Source organism: Leucopleurus acutus, assembly GCF_964270905.1.
Source record: "Leucopleurus acutus genome assembly, chromosome: 3".
NCBI lineage: Eukaryota > Metazoa > Chordata > Mammalia > Artiodactyla > Delphinidae > Leucopleurus > Leucopleurus acutus.
The window spans coordinates 106,013,341-106,040,535 of NC_139145.1; the positions used below are offsets into that span (position 1 = coordinate 106,013,341).

At 37.0% G+C, this 27,195-nt stretch overlaps 1 protein-coding gene across 2 annotated transcripts in view; it reads left to right on the forward strand.

Moving 5' to 3' along the window:
• Window positions 1-6,927: 6,927 nt before the first annotated feature.
• TMEM161B (transmembrane protein 161B) overlaps window positions 6,928-27,195 on the forward strand; it is a 69,724-nt gene continuing 49,456 nt past the window's right edge. The window contains exon 1 of one of the 2 annotated variants that reach the window (XM_082836056.1): window positions 6,928-7,038. Coding sequence is in view for 1 of the 2 variants with exons in the window: in XM_082836053.1 (XP_082692179.1) it covers window positions 7,036-7,038 (3 nt within the window). In the remaining variant the exon portion in view is untranslated. The remainder of the gene's footprint in view (window positions 7,039-27,195) is intronic. The other variant, XM_082836053.1, reaches the window with a different exon arrangement.

Consider the following 27,195-nt stretch of genomic DNA (forward strand, 5'->3'; position numbering starts at 1 on the left):
GAATCCATTTCTAAATCTGTATTTCAGTACAGACATACTTCATTTTATTGTGCTTCACTTTATTGTGCTTCACAGATATTGTGTTTTTTACAAATTGAAAGTTTGTGGCAATGCGGCATTGAGCAAGTCTATTGGCACCATTTTTCCAAAAGCATTTGCTCACTTCATGTCTCTGTGTCACATTTGGTAATTCTCAAAGTATTTCAAACCCTCCACCAGATAAAAGATTACAACTCACTGAAGGCTCAGATGAAGGTTAGCATTTTTTAGCAATAGACTATTTTTAAATTAAGGAGTGTACTTTTTTTTAGACAATGCTATTTCACACTTAATAGAATACAGTACAGTGTAAACATAACTTTTAAATCACTGGGAAACAAAAAAATTTATGTGACTCATTGTGATATTTGCTTTCTTGCAGTGGTCTGGAACTGAACCCACAAAACCTCCAAGGTATGCCTGTACTCCTTCTTCTGAGAACTAGAAAAGCTAGACAAAATATAAAACAAACATCTGAAGGCATCAGAGAGAGCCAATGAGGCAGTAGAAAATCCAGAAGAAGAAAAACCCAGAGTTGTTGAACCCAGCATTTACTATAGCTTTTTTCTGGGGTTACCTGCTGATTCCTGAGAAGAAGATAGCTGAGAAGCTGAACAGACCATCTGACTAACTCAGTGAGTCAAAAAGACAAAAACTGGAGTTCAGAGCCTGCCTTTGTTAACTCTACAGGCTTCAAGTTGAGATCTCAAAGGTCTATACCTTAGGAAAAAGTTTGAACTAGAAGTAGAACTTCCAGTCATCTCAGCCACTGACCAGATTAAGGTGATTTTGGATTACTAGTGCCCAGAGCCCCTGCCAGGAGACATAAATCCTTTCTATCATCATTTTAGACCTCAAAGTATAATTTCATATACCAGTTCTGGCATTCAATCAAAAATAACATAACATAAATTAACAAAAATTTTATAAATAAAAATAATATAATATAAACAAAAAACTCATAAAAGTAAGATAATATGATAAACAACAAACACAACAAAGAAACAAGGAAGCTTCAGACAACAGCAGACCCCACAGCTACTAGACACTTTTTTTATTCTTTTGCGGTACGCGGGCCTCTCACTGTTGTGGCCTCTCCCGATGCGGAGCACAGGCTCCGGACGCGCAGGCTCAGCGGCCATGGCTCATGGGCCCAGCCGCTCCGCGGCACGTGGGATCTTCCCGGACCGCGGCACGAACCCGCGTCCCCTGCATCGGCAGGTGGACTCTCAACCACTGCGCCACCAGGGAAGCCCCTAGACACGAGTTTTAAAGTAGTTATGCTTAATATGTTTGAAAAGATAAAAGATCAGAATGAGACAGATAACTGGATAGCTAACTGGAAACTATAAAACAGAACCAAACAGAAATGCTTGAACTGGTAACAACCAAAAACATAACTGAAATAAATGCTTCAACAGATAAGTTTCACAGGAGATTAGAGACTATTAAAGAGAAGAGAGTGAACTGAAAGGTAAGAATTATCCAGAATGAACCATACAGAGACAAATAAATGGAACATAAGGGATAAATTGAAATGAATGAATATTCATTTAAGTGGCGTACCAGGAGAGGAGAGGGCAGAGAGTGGGGCAGAAACAATAACTGATAAGAGCTGAGAACTTTCCAAAACAGAGTAAGACATGAGATCCCAGATGCAAGAAGCATTACAAACCTCAAAAAGAAAACAAATTAAAAAAAAAACCAAAGAAAACAATGTTTAGTTACATCATAATAAAAACTGCTTCAATTTTACTATGGACATCTTATAAACAGCCAAAGGAAAAAACAGATCACTTTAAGGGGGCAAAAATAAAACCAACATTTTTTCTCAAAAAAAATTGGAAGCCAAAAGCAATGGAATGTATCTTCAGAATGATAAAATACAATAGCTGCTAATTTAGCAAAAATGTTCTTTGAAAATGAAGGTAAAATAAGTAGTTTCAGAATACAAAAACTGAATTTGTTACCAGAAGCCATCTACAAAGGAAATACTGGAGCATGTTCTTCAGGAAGAAGAAATAAGATCCCAGATAGAAGCTTAGAAACTCAAGGAATTATAAAGTACAACAGACAAAGTAAATGTTTGAGTAAATATAAACACACATTAATTGTATAAAAATAATAATGTCTTAAGGAATTAGGAAGTATATATTAAGTAAACACAATATATATAACATGCAGTGGGGCAGTAAATTAAGTTGATGTGTTCTCAGGTCCTTACATTGTCCAGGAAGAGTATAATATAAATTTCTAAATAATACATAACTGTCAAGCTTATGGGGTAGAAGAAATGGATTAAAAATAATCAATCTAAAAGAAGGCAAAAAAGGAGAAACTGAACATAGGAGAGATGGGACAAACAGCAAATACAGTAAGTCCCCTACATATGAACGAGTTCTGTTCCGAGAGCACATTCCTAAGTCCAATTTATTCATTAAATCCAATAAAGTTAGCCTGGGTGCCCAATGAACACAATTGTCTATACATTACTGTACTGTAATAGATTTATAATACTTTTCACACAAATAATACATAAAAAACAAACACAAAAAATAAAGAAAACATTTTTAATCTTACAGTATAGTACCTTGAAAAGTCCAGTAGTACAGTACAACAGCGGCATACAGGGGCTGGCATTGAGTGAACAGGCAAGAAGAGTTACTGACTGGAGGAGGGAGAAGAGGTGGGAGATGGTTGAGCTAAAGGATCATTGGCAATAGGAGACAGAGGGCAAGCTGCAATTTCACTCATGCCTGACGTTGATGGCACAGTTCTGGTTCATTGCTAGATTCAATTCTATCGTTTTTTCTCTTGAAAAAACAATCCAGTGATGTCTGGGTAGCTATATAGTACTGTACAGTAAAGTACACAAAAGCACAACCACTTGTAGAGGATGCACGCACATGACAATGTAAGCCAGACACGTGAACTAACATGTGACTGGACATGTGAATGCATGGTCGCATCTTTGAAAGTTCACAACTTGAAGGTTTGTATGTAGGGGACTTACTGTAATATGATAGATTTATGTCCATGTATATTAGTAATTGTGTTACATGTGAGTCAACTAAACATTTCAATTACAAAAATATCATTAAAGTAGATTTTAAAAATACATTCTTGCCTATAACTCCTCAGGTTAAAATGCTTTTTCCACCACACTTAAAATAAAATCTAAGCCCTTTCCTGGCTTTCAATGCAAGCATAATTTAGCTTTTTCCTACCCCCAAACTTACTCTTCTTGTAGTCACTATGCTCCAACAAGGCAGGCCTTTTTTTCGTTCCCAAAATATTCCAAGATAGTTCATGCCTCAGGGTTTTGCATTTTTGTCCCCTCTGCAAGCAACGGTTTCCCCAATTTCTGCAAAGCTGGATTCTCCTGTCAAATAGCAGTTTAAATAAAAACACTCTTTTAGAAGTTTTCCTTAGTGACCTAATCTAAAATATTCATCTACGTTAATTCTCTGCCTAGCACTATTACTAACTTATATTTTTCTTGTTTATTTATTTATGGTCTGTTATCACTAAAATGTAGTAGGGACCATGTCTGCTCTATTTGTCACAGTTTCCCCAAGTATAGAACAGTGACTAGGACAGAGTAGATACTCAAATACTTAAAGAATGAATAAAGCTAACTTAGGTTTTAAACTTTTCTAACGGTTTTATTGCTCTCCGTGGTGGCTGTTTAAAGACCTTCCTGATACCAAAAGGTATCAAATGATATCAAGATCTCATTTATGTACGTTAGTAATCCTTGAAAATGTGCACTGTATAATTTGTGTAAAATTTGCAGGAGTTTTTCCACCAGTCAGATATGTAGTACAGTCCTAGATATAACTATAATAACAATAGAGAAAAGTTTCAGAGGGAGGCTACTGAACTATCAAAAAGTTGCAATACACTTCTGAAGAACATGTGTGTTTGTATGTTTTTCCCAAATCAGAAAGGTGAGAGTAATATAGGTGGATGTTACAAAGCGTAATTTTTTGGGGGGAAAAAAAGCTCCTTTCATCTACTCCTAAGTAAAAAAAATAAAAAAAAAATTACCCCCTTACAGAAAGGTTGTTTTAGAGTGGTAATTCCAGTAACGATGATTGATATATTTTTGTTACTTCCTTTTTTACTCTTTGTTCTATACTTAGTTTTTTCACGTCAAAGCAATCATACTGGTCACATTTTCCATTAGAAAGACCAGTTTAATGGCTTTTAAAAAATAGCTAGATAATATTCCACTAAGTATATATGATAGAATTTGACCAATCTCTAATTGTTAAAGATTTTTCCTAATTTTTTATGATGATAAGTATTCCTACGGCTAACATTTTTGTCCATAAATTATTTTAAGGGCAGTTTAACTGAAGTGATTTTTGTCCACAACATTCCTTTAAATGGTATTTCTCAAGGGGAAGAGGGTGGGCAACACAAGAAGGTCCCAGGCATTTATGTCTAATTAGGAAAACAATATACATTGAGCAGAGGTGGGGGGATTACAAAGGCACTGCACAAGAAAGCGTTAAGTTATTATATTTACTAAAGTAAGAAAAAGCAGTGGAAATTTATTAGGGGAGCTAATCTGGAAAACATTTTGCAAAGAATATGGAGCTAGACTTCAAGAAAGTGATAGGTCTTAATGGTTGAAAACGTTCCAGATAGGTGGAGGTCCTGAAGGACGAGGTAACTATTTGTTAGTGTTCTTAAGTACTAGGGAACAGTTCTCACTCAGGACAACTCATCACAAAGCCTGAATAGTGAGCAACCAAGATTTTTTTAAATCAAAGATTCGACTCCTAACTCCCTTGACAAAAACAACCAAATTTCTTCTTAATCTCCATCATCCACATCTTTTCCCCCCTTTCATTAGTTTCCCCTTTTTTTGTACCTTTGTCTAAGACTCTCATCTATTTTAAGTAATGGAAATAGGTAAATTCCTCTACTTCAAGGCATGTAACCTTACACAACATTATAATTACTCTGTGGGATTAAAAAAAAGACTGGGAGGTTGCAGCTTTAAAACATGCATGCATTTTAATCTTAAAAAAATTACTTATAACAGATTTTTCACACTGTAACAGAAACATTAAAGGATATTAACCAAGAGTTATTTATCAACTTGCCATATACCAAATAAGGAACATAGAACCCCATGATCTATTTAAAATGATCAGCAGATAACAAACACTGTGATTTCCTTTCGTTTACTCTGGCAGGAATGGATTCCAACCTAATAATTTCAGTCTTACTGCCACATAGGAGATGCTTTGTGAACCTCAATGAGGCTGCCAGGTCTAGGGCAGATGTAAGACCCACAGTGTCAGAAAGGAGAGTAAGACTTAGAAGGATGTGTTGTCACTGACAGACTTATAGCCACTTTCCTGCTCCACTTTTTCTTCCTCAAGGATCGCAGCTGCTTTACACAGGCACACCTGCCGACAGACTCCAATTCCTCTCTCCCAGTTACCATCTGCAGTGCCCTGGGGCTTGTCAATTTCCAACCTTGTTCCATACAGCAGAAGTGGAACGAACCCTCAGCGAAGTTCTGGATTCAACCTCAGCAGGATCTGTTTCACAAAATATTTCCCAGCCCCACTCCACCTCCAGCTGTTTCCAATGTTAGTACTTATGATTCTTACATCTTTTTTAACTGTCACACTATGCATCTCCCAATAAAATTTAAAGTGAAAACTAATATAGAGTAACTGCCCTATGCATGCTTCTTTTAGATGGCTGGGAACTCTGATTCTCAGGATCTTTCGACCATTTATAGCTTGGGTATCTGTGCTCTTCAGGTACTTTGGTAAGGAAGGTAAAACTTAACATCTCTAACCACCCCTGCCAACCCAATTTTCTTAAGTTCTTCTGAAGCTTCCTAGTCTCCCATTCCAATTCCAGCTTTACGACAAAACTAGACCCTATGGCAAAAAGAGATCCCACAGATGAAATTGCAGATACAGTTGAGACTTAAGCAAGGATCCCTAAATTGTGAGATGAATTTCTGGGTTAAAGGTACTCTGTATATGCACTTCAAGCCTGCCATTAGTACTATGTATAACCAAATAGAGAGTTTATAGGTACAGAAAACAACACAACATTTTGAGGGTGTATGGGAGTTGTCTTTTGGAAAAAAAAAACAAAAACAGCACAACATTAGAAGGTATACGGGAGTTTGACTTTTTTCCATCTGATGACATATACTTTTTAATCTAAATGGAAACCGTCCATACTGGAATGTATTAAATAGGCAGAATTCTCTTGCCGGTTTCTCTGCTCTTGGTAGATGTCCTTCTGGCTTTAGCTGGTACCTGTAATGAAGAAACTTCTCACGAACAAATTCCACTGCCCTGAGGAAGGATAGAGCTGGAAGAGCCACTAAAGCAGGGAGCAGAGACGACAGAGGGACAGGTCTGTAAGGAAAGTCTCCAAGAAAAGGCAGCTAGAAAAACGAGAAGGTAAAAAGAGAAAGGGCGTGGCTGAGCTGAGGCAATTTCAGTGTTGTCTCAGCAAGAGCGGGGCTTAACTGTGGTTTTCTCCCGCAAGAAATCCGCTGGATCTTGAGTCGGCTCCCACCTCATTCACCAACCTTTATCTCTATCACCTTGTAGAGAGAGGGTGCGCTCTTGCCAACACCACCCAACCCACCTCTGGATCCTCACAGGCGCAACAGCGGCGCGCCTCCCGCCCACCTACCTACCTGTGCTGCGCCTGCGCCTCCCGCGTGCGCTCTCAAGGTCAGCACCACCCCCAGCCTCTAACCTAGCGCTCACGGAAGTGGCAATGAAGGACGTCCTGCGTAGCCTCACCTCTGCGTGGCGTGGGGTGGCCGGCGTTCAGCAGAGGGGAGGGACTTCCTGTCCCGCTCAGGCTGAACTTCCGGCAGAGCCGGAAGATCTTCTCTCTCGCGGTGTCGAGTGGATCCCGGCTGTAGAGTGGTGAGGGTAGGTCCTGGACGGCCCCGGCGACTCCTGGGCGTCTGGTCCACGACCTGTCCTTGGCGCCATGGTGAGTCTTCCTGTGAGGGCTGGAATAACAACAGTCGGGAGGAAGGGGCCGGGAGGTCAGTCCTGTGAAGGGAGCCGGTCGGGTGCCCAGCTGAGGATGGAGCGGGCGGGAGCAATGGGGTGAGCGGTAGGACAGGACCTACCACCTGCCTCGGGGCGCCGGGGCCCTAGAGGAAGCAGCATCTGTCCTGCCCAACCGCGAGATCTGTTCAGGAGTACGGAATAGGTAGTCAGAATGTTCATGGCCCATTTACTGTGTATGGCCGTGGGCCAGGTGGTCCCAGAGTTGACCTTGCCTCGTTGATGATCTCCTCCCTTTACTCTCAGCTGTAGGGCAGTGGCCAAGAAGTTCAGATCTTATAAATGCCTATAGCCTTTCCAGGTGGACACAGTACATTCCCTTCTTGTAAAGGATTAGCACCTGTCACTTGGAGAAAGGGCAAAGTAAAGAAACGGCAAAGTCAGTTTGTCTTTCAAACTCAGCCCTTGTGGAGTTGGAAAAGGTGTCAAATAAAAAATCTGGACTTAATAAGCAGGGTCTATATTCGAAAGGAATAGCAAGGGCGTGGGCGAGGGAACTATTGGATTAGGGAGAGTGCCCTGACCATAAGATCTGCTAGAGTCTCAAAGATTAGGAAAAAGAGCTTCTCTTTTATGGGCAGGAGGAAACAAGGCTAGAAAGAACTGGGTGTGGGGAAGTGAGATGAAAGGGTAGTACGATTGGACTGTAAATCAGAGAAAGTTTTACCCCCACGCAAACCTGTTCTGAGGAAAAACTGTTGGGGGGTTATATCCTGTTTCAGACTGAGGGTGGGTCAAAGTTCAGGAACCTAGGGGAAGAGATCTTGGAATTTGGGTAATATTTTGTTCCAGTTGCTCTATGGGGACAAGCAGTTCAACTAGTCAGTTTTGAAGCAAAGAATGGGAATTTGCAGGTGTTATGTCTGCCTTTGTTATAGGTAAACAAGGTGGGTGGGTAATTCCTGAGTCTTGCTCACCTAAGTCCTATGGGGACTGTTGGTTCTTTGCAGTAAGCCATTTCCAGATCACAGAAGGGTGGCAATGGGAGGATTTCTTAACCTTTGCTGTTTCCCAATATCACAGGGGTTTGGTAATGTTCAAAATTGTCAGTTACTTCACTATATAAAAGATTTCAAATCCTCATCTGAAGACATTCTGTCTTGGAATTTGGAGTTTGCCATATTTTTTCAGGATCAAATGTGGACATTGTTCAGCTGCTGTGTATGGTGATTGACTTTTGAATGATTTATAGAAACTTAACTGACTGTGAAACAAAAGAATTTCAAAATAATGTGGTTCCTGGTGCTCTCTACCAGCTAACCTCTGACTCTTTCGGGCACCGGTGTGTGTGTGTGTGTGTGTGTGTGTGTGTGTGTGTGTGTTTAAACCTCAGTGAATGGTACAATTTGTAATCATTAACAGTTTTTTTTTCCTCCTTTTGTATCAATGAAATTAGACAAAGATAAGGAACAGTAGAACTGGAAGGCACCAAAGATAATAACTACCGTAACCGCCTTCCCCCCTCCCCCCAACCCCAATTTAATAGAGGGAAGGATCTGACGTCTAGAAATAGGCAGTGATTTACCTAAAGTAGTGATAGTTTGGCACAGTCTGGACTATAACCCAAATCTCCAGTTCTTAAATTTCAGCTTAGTATTTGATATCTTGGTCTGAAAAGTTGAAGATAGGGTGTAATTAAAAACTTTAAATTTATAATTGTCACAAAGAAGCTGAATGTGAACTTGTTGTCAGTATTCTGTAGTAGTAGAAGTAGAACCCCTCTCCCCCTGCCAGCTCAAAAAAAGGTAGTTTTGTTTTAAGCTAAGGTAAACTCATGATGTTTATCAAAATGCCACTTAAGAGAATGTCACCTGGAGAATGTCACCAGGAGCCAGATAGTTTACTCTCCATTATGTTATTGCTTATAGTTCTGAATTAATTACTAAGCTTGCAGCTTTACCTTCCCCAACTATGAAATTGATAATGTCTGTATATGCAAGTGTGGTCATTGCCTGGAATCCTTCAAAGGAAAGGGTTTAGCTATTATATGAAGTGAACAAGGGTTGAATTTGTTTAGGATTCAGCTTAGTGGAATTGAGGTCTTGTGCACTGCGTGGTCCTAATATAATGAAAAGGGCACAGAAGTCAGAAAACCCAGATTCTGCCCATTATTATATGAATTGGGCAAAATCACTCAGCATAGATAAGAATTCCAATTTCCTTCTAGATAAGAGAAGTGGAACTTGATAGGAATTAAAACACCTTTTAACTCTAATATTTATGATTTTGTGACTTCACCCAGGACTTTTTTTCAGAATTTTCAGAAAGTTTCTGATTAAGTAAAATTTAGTCTGATTTCCACAGTCCTGTCCCCCCATCCTCAAGTTTGATTTTCTTTTTTTTTAAATCATTCACCTTTTCATTTTTTAATATATCAGGTTGGTAATACTTGGAATCTTTGTCAATATGTTTGGTCAAGTAATTTACTACTGTTTTAAATACAATTATGGAATGGAAAGCAAAGTCTTTTTTATTTTACACCTTGATTTTTGTTTTAGTCGATATAAACTCATGATCCAGACCAAGAATACTGAGTATTCACTCTTAATTTTTTTGCTTTCATGTTGTGAGAATGGATAGTCCATAGAAAATTTACTAAAGGAATAAAGCTATTATATTTTTGCAAGTTATAGACCAACTTTAATCAAATAGATCTTTACACCATTTAGGCTGATTTGTGGGAGAAAAGTAGATTAGAGCTAAGTCCTGGAATTGTAGGAATCACATGGCTTATTTTATCTATGTAACATCCTCTAGTAACTTTTACTGTGGGATTGTGCTGTGGTGTGTTAGTTGTGAAAAAAAGGTTGTGAACCTCTGCCTTAATCAGAGTTAATGAGAAAGTTTTCTTTTTGGGGAATGGGGAGGGCTGTTGGGAAGAGATAATGTGGTATAAGTTACAAGAGAAATACATGTAATGTGTTCAAAGAATAGTACAGAGAAAAATTAATTCTAATGGGGGGGAGTCATGTAATAGGTGACTTCAACTGAGTTTTGAAAAGTGTATCAGGACACTAGTTCTCAACTTAAGTTCACATAGGATTCACCTGTGATGCTTGATAAAAATGCTTATCTGGTCTCCATTATTGGGGGGTGGAGTCTGAGAATTTAATTTTTACTGAGTTTTACAGTTAAGTCTGAAACTTGTGGTCCTTAAAGCACTTTGATGGAACTCTAATGCAGACATTAGAAACTTTGATGGAGATATTGAAGTTTTTGTGCTGAGTGATAATCAGATGTGTGGTTTGTTGATGTGGTGGATTACTTTAATTGATTTTTGAGTGTTGAACTAGCCTCAAATACCTGGAATAAATTCCAGTTTGTTGTGGTGTATAATTCTTATACACTGTTGAATTTGATTTGCTGGTATTTTGTTTAGGCTTTTTGCATCTATGTTCATGACAGATACTGGTCTCTAGTTTTTGTTTTTCTTGTAATGCCTTTGCCTGGTTTTGGTAGTAGGGTAATGCTGTCCTCATAGAATGAGTTAGGAAGTATTCCCTCTGCTTCTGTCCTCTGAAAGAGATTGTAGAGACTTGGTATGATTTCTTCCTTAAATGTTTGGTAGAATTCACCAGTCCACCCTACTGGGCCTGGTGCTTTTTGTTTTGGAAGGTTATTAATTATTGGCTCAATTTCTTTAGTAGATATAGGCCTATTCAGATTGTCTATTTCTTGTGTCAGTTTTGGCAAATTGTATTTTTCAGAAATTGGTTAATTTCATCCAGGTTATAAAATCTATGGGCATAAACTTGTTCATAGTGCTTCTTTATTACCCTTTTAATGTCCATGGATCTGTAGTGATATCTCCTCTGTCATTTCTGATATTAGTAATTTGTGTCCTCTCTTTTTTTCTTACTTGGCTTGTCTAGAGGCTTATTGATTTTATTGATCTTTTCAAAGAACCAGCTTTTGGTTTTATTGATTTTTTTCTCTGTTGGTTTCCTCTTTTCAATTTCATTAAAAATAATTCACATTATTTCTTTGCTTTTGCTTACTTTGGATTTAGTTTGCTCTTTTTCTTGTTTTGTAAGGTGGAGCCTTAGGTGATTGATTTAAGATCTCTTCTAATATATGCATTCAATGCTGTAAATTTCCCTCTAATCACTGCTTTTGCTGTATCCCATAAAATTTGATTAGTTGTGTTTTCATTTTCATTTAGTTCATAGAAATTAATGTTTTTAATTTCTCTTGAGATTTCCTCTCTGACCCATGTGTGATTTAGTCTCCATGTATTTTGGGATATTCCAATTACTTTCTGTTACTGATTTCTAGTTTAATCCCATTGTGATCTGAGGGCAGACAATGTATGTTTTCTATCCTTTTAATTTGTTAAATGTTTTATGGCCCAGAATGTGCAGTTTGAAGGATGGATTCTGGTCAGGTTTCATCAGTTTGCCACTTAGTGGCAGAGATTTGGGCCTCTTCTCAGTTCTCTGACTTTTCTTCCACTTCTTTACTAATTCTTTCCAAAAGAGGCTTAGTTCAAATAATCGTAGAGACTGTTCTCTTGGTTAGCATTTGGTTGATTCAAGGTTGATTCTTTTTTTTTTTTTTTTTTTTTGTGGTACGCGGCCCTCTCGCTGTTGTGACCTCTCCTGTGGCGGAACACAGGCTCCGGACGCGCAGGCTCAGCGGCCATGGTTCACGGGCCCAGCCGCTCCGTGGCATATGGGATCTTCCCGGACCAGGGCACGAACCTGCGTCCTCTGCATCAGCAGGCGGACTCTCAACCACTGTGCCACCAGGGAAGCCCCAAGGTTGATTCTTAAGACTGGTTTATACTTTGGGCTCTGTCCACTTTTTAGATAATTAATTCGTTTGTTTGCTCTGGGATAGAAGCTTAAAGCAAATACAGTTGATTTTAGAAAATCAGAACATATTCTAAAGTGTTCATTTTTTAAGAGAGAATTTATTATTTTCTTACTATTGTGCCATGGTTTTCCCGTGTTACTAAGTCAAGAATGAACACCAGCTTGCCCCAAAGGAACTTTGAAGAAATAAACCCGTTTTGTACACTGCCCTCCTACTCTTTCTGTACCACCTACCCTTGAGTTACAGAAAAAAAAAATTTTTTTTAAAGTCCTGGTGAGATGAACATTCTCTTGTTTTTAACTGAAATGATTATGTCTTTTGTTTCACCAAACACTTAAAAATCATGCTCTTACTTCAAAAGTATTTGTTCAATCATTCATTCATTGTCTGTTAAGCAGTATCTGTATGTCATGTACTGTTCTTGGCAACAGAAATATAACTGTTTATAAAACAGAGACATTCCTGTCTTTATGGACCTTATGTTTTATTGAGAGAGTCTGACAATAATCAAATGAGACATAATATTTTTTAGTCATGGTAAATACAATAAGGAAAGGTAGAACAGAGTTAAGGAAATGATTGGGGTGGTTATTTTAGATAGGGCATTCAGGGAAAGCCGCAATGAGGAGGTGACATTGAAATAGATTTGAGTTCATATATGTATTCAGCCTGTGTACCTGGTATCTTTGAATATGTGTTTATGAACTGCACCCTAAAAAAGTGTTATAGTGTCAGGCACAAAGCTCATAGTTTCTTTAACTATAGTGGGAATCTTTCGATAAAGCCATGTATTAGCATCTTTCCATGCAGTGAACAGAAAAATAATAGAAATGTGTGTTTTAAAATCGTATATTAGTAGATGATATTATATTTTACTGAATAGATTACATTTTTTATAACACATATTTTTAGTCTTTTAAGTTATTACAGATCTTGGGAGAATATAACTTATTCACTCCAAGTATTCTGATTTTACATTGTATCTTTACTTACATTAAACAGACTTAGTAATTCTTTTGTTAAAGTAAATTAAATATCTTTTGTGTTTTGACCATAAACAAAGATTTAGGAAAACCTGAAATAATTTCACCTTTGATACTTTGATGTTGAAGCTCAGGATTTTAATATCTGACTATAGTGTTTTATTTATTTTTTAAAAATTGTAAGATGTTACAAAAACCAACTGCTCAAACATGCGTATCTTTAAAAATGACTTTGGGAAGAATACAATAAATATATGGTATTGAAAGTCTGCTTGAACCAGAACTAGATGACCTCCATAGTTTCTTTCAAGGTTCTGTGATTCTGGATGTGTGATTTTGTGAATATTATTGATGTACTTTTAGTTAAGTGTACATTGAGGGAACAAAGGAGGGAATATTCAATTTGTATGGAGTTTAAGAAGGATTTCACAAAGGACTAGGTCTTTAAGGGTAAGTGGAAATATGTCAGGTAGATAAGAAATTGAGTGTTACTTTTCCTCAATAGCAATAATAGCTGCATTTATTTAAAGTTAATATTTATCTACTCTACTTATATTAACTTAACTAAATACTTATAAAGTTATTCAGTCTTGGGTTTTTTTTTTTTAACTTCCTACTATTTTTTTTTTAATCTCCGTATTTTACCTCCTTTTTTTTTAACCTCTGTTTTACAGATGTAGAAATGGAGGCACAGCGACATTAGAGTAATTCATCCAAAATCACATCTATTGGTGGTGGAATTTGACTTCTAAATCAGGCTGTTTGGCCACTGTACTGTTGTGCCAATCTTATTGTTTATCTTTGATAAGTTTTAACTTATGAAAGGATTGAATTTCAAAAACATTTTCCTATAGAAGTAATATTATAATTAGTGATTATATTTCTAGAAAATCCTTCCCAACTTAGTTACTACCTAGTATCACATCTCATGGTATTAGAGAAATTAATTATTACTGTCATGTGTAGCGCTAATGATTGGCATTTCTAACTCAGATGCTAAATACATCTGACACTGCTGCAGTAAGTCACAATAAGGATTCTGTCATATTCCTTTTACCTTAACTGGCACTCCTTCACGCCAAAGCATTAATTTCCCTTAGGCCTGGGGTTGAACTAGTAACACTGATGAAGTGTGGAGCAATTAGAGAACTGGGGATGAGGACCTGTGGTGAATTGGAATTTCTTATCAGCTTAAGCATGTAGTGTGTCACATTTGTTCCAAGCCTGTCTCACAGCCCATTTCTTTTCCTGAGGGCTCTCAGGATTGGCTTGCTTCTTTTCTTTTCACTTGGATTACCTATTGCTTGCAACTAGAACTTTGTTCCCTCCCTGAGTTGCAAAGAAGAATGTGGTCTTGTAGAGTATTTTGCCTTCCCTCCCAGACATTCAGCACTCTAGTAAAGGTTTTTACTGCTAGAAGAATTTGTAAAAGTTATCTCCCCATGTAACTTCTGACAGACCATGAACTAATTATCTATCTATCTAGCTAGATATTTATTATAAAGATCCTTTAGGGAAAAAAATAGAAGTGCTAGATGATAATGATGAATCTTTGCAATAAATTCTTGGAAGTAGAGAGGTTTGGATTGTGAAGAAGAGATGAGATGGAAATACTAAGGGACATTGGTTAGAGAAAGGGAGACTTTTCTCCAACAGTAGAAATTACTTAGGAAGTAGGAACTTCAACAAGCTCCATATTATAAATATATGATAGTAGACTGCCATCAGTTAATGTCACAGATAAGGCACTGCTAAGGCTATGGCCATTTTTCTTTTTTTTTTTTTTTCTTTTTTTTTTTTTGCGGTACGCGGGCCTCTCACCGCTGCAGCCTCTCCCATTGCGGAGCACAGGCCCCGGACGCGCAGGCCCAGCAGCCATGGCTCACGGACCCAGCCGCTCCGCGGCATGTGGGATCTTCCCGGACTGGGGCACGAACCCGTGTCCCCCACATCGGCAGGCGGACTCTCAACCACTGCGCCACCAGGGAAGCCCTTCCTAGTCCAATTTTTAAGCCAAAAATGAATTTGAAAAGAATCTGGATAACTGCAATTAGAATTGCCAACGAAATATATATTCCAGTCAGGAGGGACAGATAAGAAAGCTTCGGTAAAATTCATTGTAGTGTAAGTAGTAACTTTAACTGAGACATTAGTTCTTTAAAACTATTTTTTAATTTGATTTCAGCTAACATTTATTGAGTACTTATTCTTGACTTCAGTAGTTTCTCAATCATTACTGTCAGAAGTAGTTATGGTCATCATAGTTCTTTCTCTTGATAGTGACTAAAAATTTTTTCAAATCATAAAGAAAATGAATCATTTAATAAGAGAATTGGCCAAGTAGCTAAGTTTAAAAAAAAAAAAAAGGACTGTAGAACCTCTGGCGTTCACAAATCTAAGAGAAATTCCTGCAAACCACTATTTGAGGTAAGAATGCTGGGCAGTGGGCTAGGTGTACTCCTTTACATTAACTTGGAGCTCTGATTTCTATGCAGGTCTCCTATAAATATTAGCTCATTTAATTCTTATGAGGAAGTGATAATTATTCATTCCCATTAGCAATAACCACATATCACAGGCTTTGATGGTGGCTTAAGAAATGGTAAATATGTGAATGCCAACAATCTGTTGTTTATTTAATTAAAGTATTACAGTCATCATCAGTAGGCTTTTTTAAGATTTTGGAGATTTGCCAACTCCTGTCATTTTGTAGATAAGGAATGAGTCCTAGAGAGGGCTTCTCCGGTTGCTGTACTAATGCTAGTTAGTGACAGAACTACCTCGATTCTAGTGTTTGATTACCCAACATATTAAAATATTAACATTGAATGCATTTTTCTAACAGTTAATATTAGGGGTGCACATTAAGTTTTCTTGGCTTTTGTATTTGGCTTAAAATTTAGAGATAAGCTGAAATTTTTATTTTGAATTGTTTAATAAAGCTTTATTAGCACACTTACCAAAGTTTGAAAGTATTTGCAATATTTACTGCATTAAATTGAGAGGATTATCTTGTAAAAATAGCTACAACTCTTTGCGTTTTTTTTTTAACATCTTTATTGGAGTATAATTGCTTTACAATGGTGTGTTAGTTTCTGCTTTATAACAAAGTGATTCTGCTATACATATACATATATCCCCATATCTCTTTCCTCTTGCTTCTCCGTCCCTCCCACCCTCTCTATCCCACCCCTAAAATAGCTACAGCTCTTAACTCTGAGGTATGCAGAGTGCATGATATATTGTCTTTCAGTCTTAAAGTGAATTATTTTCTTCTTTATTGTGAATAAAGTTCAGTGTTTGGCATGTATAGGAAACTGAATATAGTGAAGAACAGTGGGCAAATTTATGTTTTATCCTTTTATTTCATCTAAAAAGTAAATATTCGACTTGTAATGAAAGCCTGTCTTGCAAGGCACTTTCCTGGGAATGGGGTTGGGGCTAAGAAATGAGTTAAGTACAGTTCTAGTGGGGGAGAGACCCTTAAATTACAGCTCAGCATGATAAAGTCTGTTTTGGAGTTATGCATATGTTTTTTAGTAGCCAGGAAGGTTTTATAGAGGAAATGAATGTTGAGGAATGAGGAGGAATTGGTTAGAACAAGCAAGATGATTTGTAAATGTCAAATATAAATTTATTAGTTTTGACTAATAGCTTTTTTGAGTATAGATATGTAGGGACATTTTTTATATTGTCAGAAAATACTCTTACAGTTAAGGAAGAGTGGCAGAATTTAGGGATGTCTTACATTAAACCTTTTGTTTGTTACTTATCAGTATTATAATAAAACATTTATGCCTGTTTTGCTTAGAGATAAAGTAGCTTGTTAACATCTTTAAAAATATTTAAGTTTTCATCAACATTTTAATGACTGTATGGTATTGCTTCACATGAGATATTGCATAATTTATTCAACCTACTGTAACTGGAAAGTTATCTTTTACAGTAAACAACTAGGGACTTCCCTGGTGGCACAGTGGCTAAGAATCTGCCTGCCAATGCAGGGGACACGGATTCGAACCCTGGTCTGGGAAGATCCCACGTGCCGCGGAGCAACTAAGCCCGCGAGCCACAACTACTGAGCCTACGCTCTAGAGCCCGTGAGCCACAACTACTGAGCCCACGTGCCACAAGTACTGAAGCCAGCGTGCCTAGAGCCTGTGCTCCGCAACAAGAGAAGCCACCACAATGAAAAGCCTGCATGCCGCAGCGAAGAGTAGCCCCCGCTCAATGCAACTAGAGAAAGCCGCTTGCAGCAATGAAGACCCAACGCAGGCCAAAATAAATAAATAAATTTATAAAAAAATAAAATAAACAACTATTAATTTTAACACATATGATGTTGAAATTAATAAGATGGTTTATGAATTATATTTAATTAGAGTGTCCCGTATTCTTGGGAAAAAGCATCTTGATCCTTGCACTCTATTTCTTTTTTTTTTTTTCCCCCCCGGTACGTGGGCCTCTCACTGTTGTGGCCTCTCCTGTTGCGGAGCACAGGCTCCGGACGCGCAGGCTCAGCGGCCATGGCTCACGGGCCTAGCTGCTCTGCGGCATGTGGGATCTTCCCGGACCGGGGCACGAACCCGTGTCCCCTGCATCGGCAGGCGGACTCTCAACCACTGCGCCACCAGGGAAGCCCCTTTGCACTCTATTTCTTGTTGGTCTCCCACTTTGCCTTATCAATTTATATCATAAGAAAAATATCTAAAGTTTTTTTCAGAGGTTAATCAAATTCTGAAAAATGGCTTTCTATCATCTTCAGCAGAAAATCTGGAGCTGCTATTACTGAATATAGTTATGTCAAATTCATGCATTCTACTATGTTGTAGGTCTAATTAAGATATTTAGGGTGAACCAAGGCATTTTATTGAAGGTTTGTGGTTTTGGACCTTAGTTTTAAAGTACATTAAATTTCTTATTCTGAATTCGGAAACAATAAAAATTTCTGCTTATACTTTTTACTCTAAAGAAATTAAATTTTGTGGTGCAAAACATCGATGTTGGCAAACCAGACTAATTCTGTAAACATTTAAATTTGAAAACCCATGTCGTTTGAGTTCAAATCATAGTTGTTGGTAATTGTGTTTTCCAATTCCCTTTCTGTCAATTTACCTTCTATATATTATGTGTATATAATTCTGTTTGTAGTAACAATTTGAACCATATGAAATTGCTGTTGTGTAGGTCAAAACAAATATCTGATTTCATATGATTCAATCAATATGTCTGTTAAATATCAATAGGTGACTTTATTCATATTCTTTAACTGCTTTCCTACCAAAACCTTTTATTTTCATTTCATTTGTTTAGCAAAGGCCTCCTTATTTTCAGGTCTGTTTACTGTGTCTGTAAGGGCTGGAGCTATGATATAAAACCAGTTAAAGGCCATTGATAGCCTGTATAATGAACCCTGGGATTCTAGGGATGGTCTGCGGGGAGGAATTCTCCCTGCCTATTCATGATTGTTGTATGCGTTTATCTGCTTTGGCATTATGTGGAAGAATTTCTCTTCTGGGTGAAATTTAGATAGCCCTCAATTCTATTAAAGAACTTACTGGAAGTAATTGTTTTTAAAAATGCAGCTTGGGTTTGTCAGTCATCTGCATGTATAAGTTCATCAGACCTTTCTTAAGTTTCTGGACATCCTCTCAGTCACATTGCCAAGATCTTGACCTGGATGCGGTTATTTTTCAAGATCTCTCAAACTTTGTCCACTTTGGTCATTTCTTTGGCTCTCTTGACCAGCTACTTAATTATCCTGCAGATTTAACCTTTAACTCCACATCTTTCATTTCTCTGATGTTGTACCTGAGTTACTGAGTCATGCAGACTTGTAGTTGCTTGGCAATTATTCATTCAATTCTTCCGTTAACTTTTATGTCAAAATTCTCACGACTTGCTGCCCCTCCCCTCTTTTGGTTTACAGATCAACTCCCCACCCCATCATGGTTTTTAGGGAATGATCTGAGGACTTTGAAATGATATGTAATGAGTTTTCCAAAATGACTATATCCAGTGGAAAGCAGGACATCAAAAGTCTTGACCTAGTTTTTCCTTATCCCACCCCAGCCAAGTTATGTAACCTTTGAAGACCTCAGTTTTTCAATTTAATACGTCTCTATACCTTTTGTGCTTCTGTTCAGTAGAACAAGGTCTCATAAAGTGTTACTTTCAACTTAGGCCTTCAGTCTCATCTCTTTCTGATTCATAAGCAATACCCACAGTTAACTCCTTTTTAGAATATTTAGCAGCCCCCTTATATTGGTTCCTTCCCTTTTGCCTTAAGTATGTATATTTTCCCCCTTACAAATGTATATTTTTATATGTGAACCTTTCTAGTAACTGTCATATTTTCCTCTTACTGCTTAATTTTTCCAAGGAATAATTATGGCCATTATTCTCATTTTATCTTTACATAATCACTTAAGTTTAATCTTTACCTATTGATACTTTTCTTGCAGAGATAATTATTAACCTCATGCCTAATTCCTTTTTTTTCCTCTAAAAAAATGTTCTTAATTTTGCTCTTGTTTTTGAAGCTGTTTTAGTTTAGGCTTTTATGGTGTTGGTTGGACTATTTCAGCAGATATCTAATCTAGCTCTTTGCTTCCAATTACTTTTACCCTCCCTCCACTTGATTTTCCCACTGTAGTGGCAGAGTTATCCTTCCAAAATATATTTGGTTTAGTTACTTCCAGGCTTAGGATCCTTGACTTATTTCTGAGTACCTGCAGAAGAGTCCATTTTGGGCAACCCATACCAAAATCTAGCTGTGTGGAACTGCTCATTATTTCAGCTCATGCCGTTTCCATTCTTGGTACAAATAGGTGTATCTGTCTAAACTTGTATTCTTTTCTTGTCTGACATTGGGATACTACTTTAACCTTGTGACATTGGTTTAGATGTCACCTCTGTGAACAAGTCTTTCCCAGTTCTCTAATGTAGATTTAATCACTCCCTTTCTTGGAATGCTCCCATGACACTGGGCACTGACCTCTACCATACCACTTATCACATGTTATTTGTAGGTGACATGAGGGGTGGTTAACATTTTAAGAGTTTGATAAAATCAACACGTGATGGAAGAAATAAATTGTCCTCTCACCTTGATCTTAGATGTGGATTGTTTGCAAGACCTAAGGTAGACTAGATTGTAGCCAAATCAATGGTATTTGCATGTCAAAAGATAGAGAAAATTTTAGATAGGTTTTCTCCTGAAGAGATAGGATTGGAAAGTAGTTTCGTCGTTTGAAAGTCTAGAAAAGCAGTTTAAATAGCCAGAATTGGACATACTTATCCAGAACTATTTAGCGTTGCAGTATTTTATACTCTAGAGGGCTGTTGTGTATTTCTTCAGACTTCATTGCTACGTGAATGAAATATCCCTCAATGATGCCTTTTGCTCTGAATCACTACGTACCAAGCAGCCTGTTTATAATTTGACTTCCAGTGTATCATTAAGACAGTAATGGAGTGGAGCACTTAGTGAACTTGAGCATCTGATTCACTTGATAGCTTATGTTTCACTGTATATTAGTTGTTAGAACTCTTACAAATCTGATTATTGCCAGTCTGTCTGATGTAGAATCGGTTGTACCAGAGAAACATGTTCTGTGTGTGTTCTGAATGGCTGAGGATACAGCCAAGGTGGGAGGCCTGTGGTAGGGTTGTTAGTCCACTTCCTTGAGTTCCCTTCAGCCTACAACTTTTCTGTCAGTGGCTTTAGGATTCTGCCAGTCACTGAAACTAAAACATCCTGAAATAACCTTTGAGACATTCCTGCTTTATTCTATAGTTGTTTTCCTTCGTGGTCAGTCACACTCAAAAGTCTGATTGGTTTTCTACTGACCAAGTTTTAGTTTTGTTCTTTCCTTCCTAGTTTCAGCTGTTTCTACCTTAGTCTTAGGTTTTCTCTTTAATTGCTCAATATATTGCTGTGTCTAATTTTCCTTATATGTTACTTGTGTTATTTTATTCTCCTACCCCTGACTGTTTAAAAAGCCTTCCAAGGTGATCTTTATAGACACCTCAGCTTGATGCCTCCTCTTGGTTTTTAAGACTCTTAACAATCTGAAATTCTGTCTTCATCTGATTTCTCACAATTCTTTGTCATATATTAAAGTCTGCTTTGGTTGAGTTAAGCTTTTTGCTGTCCCATGGTTACTCTGTTCACATTTGTCATTTAGCCTGGAAGTCCCTTCCTTGATTTCAGTTTACTCATCCACTCTGTGAAACTTTTGTATTCAATTTTTTGAATTTTTGTAACTGTTGTTCATAGTACTATGCAGTTTTGTGCTCCAACATTGTCTTAATAATATTTGTTGTTACCTAATATGATAATCTTGGATTTTAAGTTCTGTTAAGACAGATTGTTTTGTAGTAGTGTCATTCATTCTTTCAACCCTACTATGTACGTTGAATTATTCTAAATGTCATTGCTCTGAGTATTTGGGTTATAATAGTCAGTGAAACACAGAAGTCCTTTGCCAAGTTTCTAATAATAGCCAGTAAGATATTGGATGTATGTTAGGCAGACAGCCTATATTTGTTAATTAAATTTTTGTTTGCTTTTCTCATTTATAGATATAAATAAATAATTTCTGTAGTGACATAATTTGAATTTATAGATTTTTAACATTGTTTGACCAAGACCCTAACTCATTTGTCACTATAATATATAGTGATTCTATATAGTTCTTATCACCAATGTAAGAGAGACTGCACCTCTCCTTCCTGCAGTACTGCTACTACCTTTAGTGCAGTTCCTCCTTTCATACCTGGGCAGTTGTCTTAGTGCTGCTGGGTTATCCCTCATCCAGTCTTTACATGGTATCCAGAGCAACTTTTCTTAAATACTGATCTGGTTATATTACTTTTCATGGGTTTCCTTATTGTTTCCAGGCTAAATTCTAAACCTGTAAGTTTTGCGCTTTAGTATCTGGTTTTGGACTACTGTCATCCTATGGGAAGCAGATATCACTGATGGTTCATCAAGCTGATTCTACCGAGTCTTGACTCATGCTTTACTTTCCACAATCCCCTTTCACAGCTTTTTGCCCTCAGTACTCTCTCTCTCTCTTCTCTCTTGCTGTGTTCTCATAGAATCCTCTGCCTGTTGTCTCATAACTTTGTATTGTAAGGGTCCATTTACTCTGTTAGTGGACTGGTTGCTCATTGATGTCAGGGACTGTGCTGTTTCTCCCTATTGTGTGCAGGTGGTTCAGTGCCTGAAGTGTGTTACTTGATAAATGTTCATTGAATGCACTGAAATGACTTGGTGCATTCGGTTGGAAATTAGGGGTCTGGGTTCTGGATAAGTCTGTGACTGAGTAGTTCTGTGGTCTTCGCTATTTGGACCCTGACTTCTTCATTTGTAAATTGTACAGAGATGGTTTGCTTAACTGCTCAGTGTGTGAATTCTAAGTTTTATGTGAATCTAGATTGAAATAACAAAGTTCGCCCCTTCTTTACAGTATAAATCATTTGAGCATCTCTAAGAAGTCTGTTTCAACATGTCTAGCTATCACTAAAATATGTAAAAAGTTAAGAAACCGAAAATAGCAACATCATTGGGTAACAGCGTCTTTCTTTTTTTTCCCTTCTTACTTATTCAAGGGGGGTGATAATTAAAACCCTTTGGGTGGTGTGAGTCCCAAGTATGTATGCTGATTTGCCTTCTGATGCTAAACAATGTATACTTTGTTTCAGTCTGTTGTCAACAGCAGAGCTAGTTTAATGAAACAAAACAAAATGTCAACTCCGCCGAGGTTGACATAATATTGTTCCAAGTTTGAATTTTAAAATTGCTGGGACTTCTGTGTTTGATCCCTGGTCGGAGAGCTAAGATCCCACATGTCTTGCGGCCAAAAAACCAAAACATAAAACAGAAGCAATATTGTAACAAATTCAATAAAGACTTTAAAAATGGTCCACATCAAAAAAAAATCTTAAAAAATAAATTGCAAGATGTTTGTTTTTAAGTTTGGGGAGTTTTATTGTCAAGCAAGGTAAAATACTGCTGTTTGATATATTTTATTTCTTGGAGAATTGTTTAATTTTCCTTGGTAAGAATTTTTTTAACCTACCCAGAAACGATTACTAACAAAAATTGAAATGATCATTCTTCTGTAGACTAAAGGCAAATAACTTTTTCTTGCTCTTCATGGCCTCAGGTTAATAGATGTGGAAAGGTTGAAACCTAAGTTGCCCCAGTGTTTCACCCTTCTTGGGTGCTTATGAGCTATTTCATAATTGACTTTCCCCAGTTCCGGTTATCAAGAGAATTGGGGCCTAGGGGCAATGAATCCAGACAGAAACCATCTCTTTGGTCAAGTTATTGTTTTGAGGTCCTAATAAAACTATTAAGGCCACTTGGGTCAATGACCCATATGGTTGTGTGTTTGAGAGTTCAGCCATGATGGACTTTATCGTTTCAGCGCATATCTACCCAGTTTAATAGTTTTTTCTTATGAAATTCATGTTTGTTTATGCTTAAATTTACTTAAGCATTATCTTTTTGTTGTTGTTGTTGTTGCGGTACGTGGGCCTCTCACTGTTGTGGCCTCTCCCGTTGCGGAGCGCAGGCTCCGGACGCACAGGCTCAGCAGCCATGGCTCACGGGCCCAGCCGCTCCGCGGCATGTGGGATCTTCCCGGACCGGGGCACGAACCTGTGTCCCCTGCATCGGCAGGCGGACACTCAACCACTGCACCACCAGGGAAGCCCCTAAGCATTATCTTTTAATTAAAAATAATGAAAAATATTCAGGAAATTTGGTTTTTAAACATTTCAAAAATTCTGTTTTGTATAAACTTAGACATACATAGACATTTAAATTGGTCAGTGAAGGCAGGTTATTTAAATGACTTGTTTTTAAATTTCAAATGATTGTGTCTCTTAGTTAATGAATTGAGTACTTTATATTTTAATATGTTAATCCCTGGCATGAACACTGTAATTGTCAATTGTATAGTAATGTCTCAAAAATTGATCTAAGTTTAGTATTAATAATATATTAAATTGATAACATATAATTCTATAAAATGGTTGCCATTTTGAAAATATATTCCGAGAACTCTTTTCTAAATATGTATGAAAAGGAATAACTTTGGGGACGTATATTCCATATAATTTAAAAATTACTTCTCCAAAAAATTAGGTAGATTCTTGTATTGGGAAAAAAGCAACATATTTTCTTTCAGTACCACATATATAGTCACCTAACAGCTGATTCATTCTCAGAAAGATTTATTGACTTCTATTAGAAAGTTGGAAGAAAACTTCTATTATACAATATATTTAACCCAGTATGTAGATGAGGTTTTGAGAAAGTATTTTCATTTGAAAAGATGGAAATGGCATAGTAAGGTAAATGAATGGAGTGAAGTTACACTTTTCCATTGAATGTTTTTTAGTCAAACATTAACTACAACATTGAGAATGAGTTTGCCTTTCTTGGGGTTGATCTCTTTAGTTCCTCCTTTGCCTCAATGTACCATCAGTCTCTGAATTCTTCAACAATATCCTTAAAATGCATTTTTCTTCTGAGTACCAGAGAAAACCACAGTAATTTAAAGCGTCATCATTTCTGGTCTGGATCATTGCAGAAGCCTAGTTGCTATTCTTAATTCTAGTCAGTCCAATTTGCTGATTTTTGATTGTTTTTGCCTTCACATGGTTTACATTCTTCAGTAGTGGGTTTATCAGCAGTTTATGCTTAGTGATTTGGAGTAAGAGGAGAGAGTTTGGCAAGATGCCTCTTTTTCCCAGTTCATCACAGTCCATCATATATATATATATATCTTCCAGATCAGTCTTTCTGAAATGCCATTTAATACCTGTAACATTTATTAGGTGTGACTAAGATATGATTTCTGCTATTAAGGAGTTTACACTTTAATAAATTGTTATATATGTTTATGAGAGATTGTACTAGATGACCTTGAAGACACTGTGATACTATCACATTTCTTTCAAGGCTAGATTGAGGTTCACTTTGTCCACAAAACTTTCCCTGGCTAAAAAATTATCTTTTGCTTTTAAGTCTATAATCTCAAATAGACTAACCTTCTGACCTACTTGCTAATGTATTTCTTGGCCTTGTTCTGCCTGAAAGAGTTCTTTGTAGCAGCATTCATTGTATGGAGATTGCAGAACTTCTATCACAATCTACATAGAAAATAGGATAGTAAATTCAAGTGATAGGAAATGTGAAAGAAAAAAGGTAAAAATGTAACCTTTGATGTTAGGTGAATGTAAAAGTGGTCTGAATCTTAACCCAATTGATAGAATTTAAGGCATTAAAATATGCACAGTGAAACCAGAGTTGAGGCAGGTTTCAAAGGCATTTTAAAAACAGTCCTGTTTAAGAGCCATTTTACTTTTTTAAAGAACAGTAAGTACATTTTTGTTCTCTTTTTAAATTAGGCATTTGTTCTTTTACTAATTGATTTATAAGAACTCTATATAATATCTAACAAGTGGATTATCCCTTTGTGATATGATTTACATACACCTTTTCCCAGTTAGTCTTTTGACATTGTTTATATTGTTTCTCTGTGAATAAATTTGATTTTTCTTAAAATCTCATATTGTTGGAGCAGTTTTAGGTTTGTAGCAGAACTGATCAGAAGGTATAGAGGGTTCCGTATCCCCTGTCCTGGCATGTGCGCAACCTCCCCCAGTATCAACATCCCACATCATGATAGTGCATTTGTTACAGTGGTGTACAACCTATTGAACAGTTGATGAAACCTGATGTTTGCAAAATTTTTTTGTGTTCTTTTATCACTTAGGAGACATGTCATTTTTTATGGTATGATTCCATTTATTTTGTTTTTTAAATTTATTTTTTATAGAAGTAACATTGGCTATTTTTTGCAAAGTCTCTTGTATTCTTGAAATTAAAAAAAATTATCCCATAATAGTAGTGATAATAATGACAATAGTACTAATTCATATTGACTGCTTACCCTGTAACAGGCACAATTAGTAACCACAGCTTGATTAGTAGGTAGGTTGAATTATTAGCTTCATTTTATAGAAGAGGAAATAGAGGTACAGAATGTTTGAATAACCTGTCCAGAAGGCATGCAGCCAATAGATGGCAGATTCTGTCCCAGGCAGTTTGGGTCCAGAGTCCATGCTCTTAAACCAGATAAACTATACTACCTTTTAAAAAACATTTTAACATTTTTTTAAATGCACTTGTTTGGCATTGAGGAAGGAATTCAACTTTATTTTTGGACTGCTTAGATAGAGGAAGAGCCAACAAAGAGGAGTATAAAGAAATGGTCATCTAGGTGGGAGTAAAACAAGGGATTTGGTAGACCTTGTTGGGATTCTGCTGAGATTTAAGGTAAGGAAGGATAATTTGGCAAGGTGAAGTGATTGTGATTGTAGGTGTTTTAATGGAATGGGCTGAAGCAGAAGTCAGATGGGAACTGTGTGGGCATATGAGAACATAGAAACAGTGAAAACAAGTCTTTTGCAAAGTGGCTACGTATTTGAAGAAGGGAAGGGCTGTAGAATAAGAGAAAATTATTGGTATTTTTTAGAAAGGTGAAAGGTGTTAAAATGCTGATAGGAAGGCTTTAAATAGAGAAGAGATTAAGGAAGATACAGGAGGGAAGCTATTCATTGATTAAGTTTCCTGAAAATCAATGAGAGGATTTGCTCTGAAGCATAGATAGAGGGATTTGCTTTATACTGAAGATGCTCTGTTATTTCTAGAGGGTGTGGAAGAAGAAGGGTGCAGATGCAAGTGATTGTGAGCTTGTCCATGGCAAGTGAGAGTTCTCATTTGATGCTGTTGTTTTTCCTCTCTGTGAACTGGAAGATGTTCTCTACTGAGTAGAGAGTTAGAAGTTTGGGGGGGCGGATAAATTAGGAGTTAGGGATTAGCAGATACAAGTTACTATATATAAAATAGGTAAATAACAAGGTCCTATTGTATAGCACAGGGAAATATATTCAATATCTTGAAATAACCTATAATGGAAAAGAATATGAAAAAGAATATACATGTGTGTATATATGTATGTATGTATAACTGAATCACTTTGCTGTGATTGTAAATCAACTATACTTCAATAAAAAGAATTTTTAAAAAAAGTTTGAGGGAAGTTGGAGGTGTGAGGAGATGGGAGAAGGTTTGAATTAGGTATTACAGAGAACAAGAGAGGGATTGATGAGAGCAAACTACGGGCATTTTTGGACCTTGTTGAAGGCCCACCCACTGGAAGTTGATGATGACAGTATTAATTAAAATTTTTTTT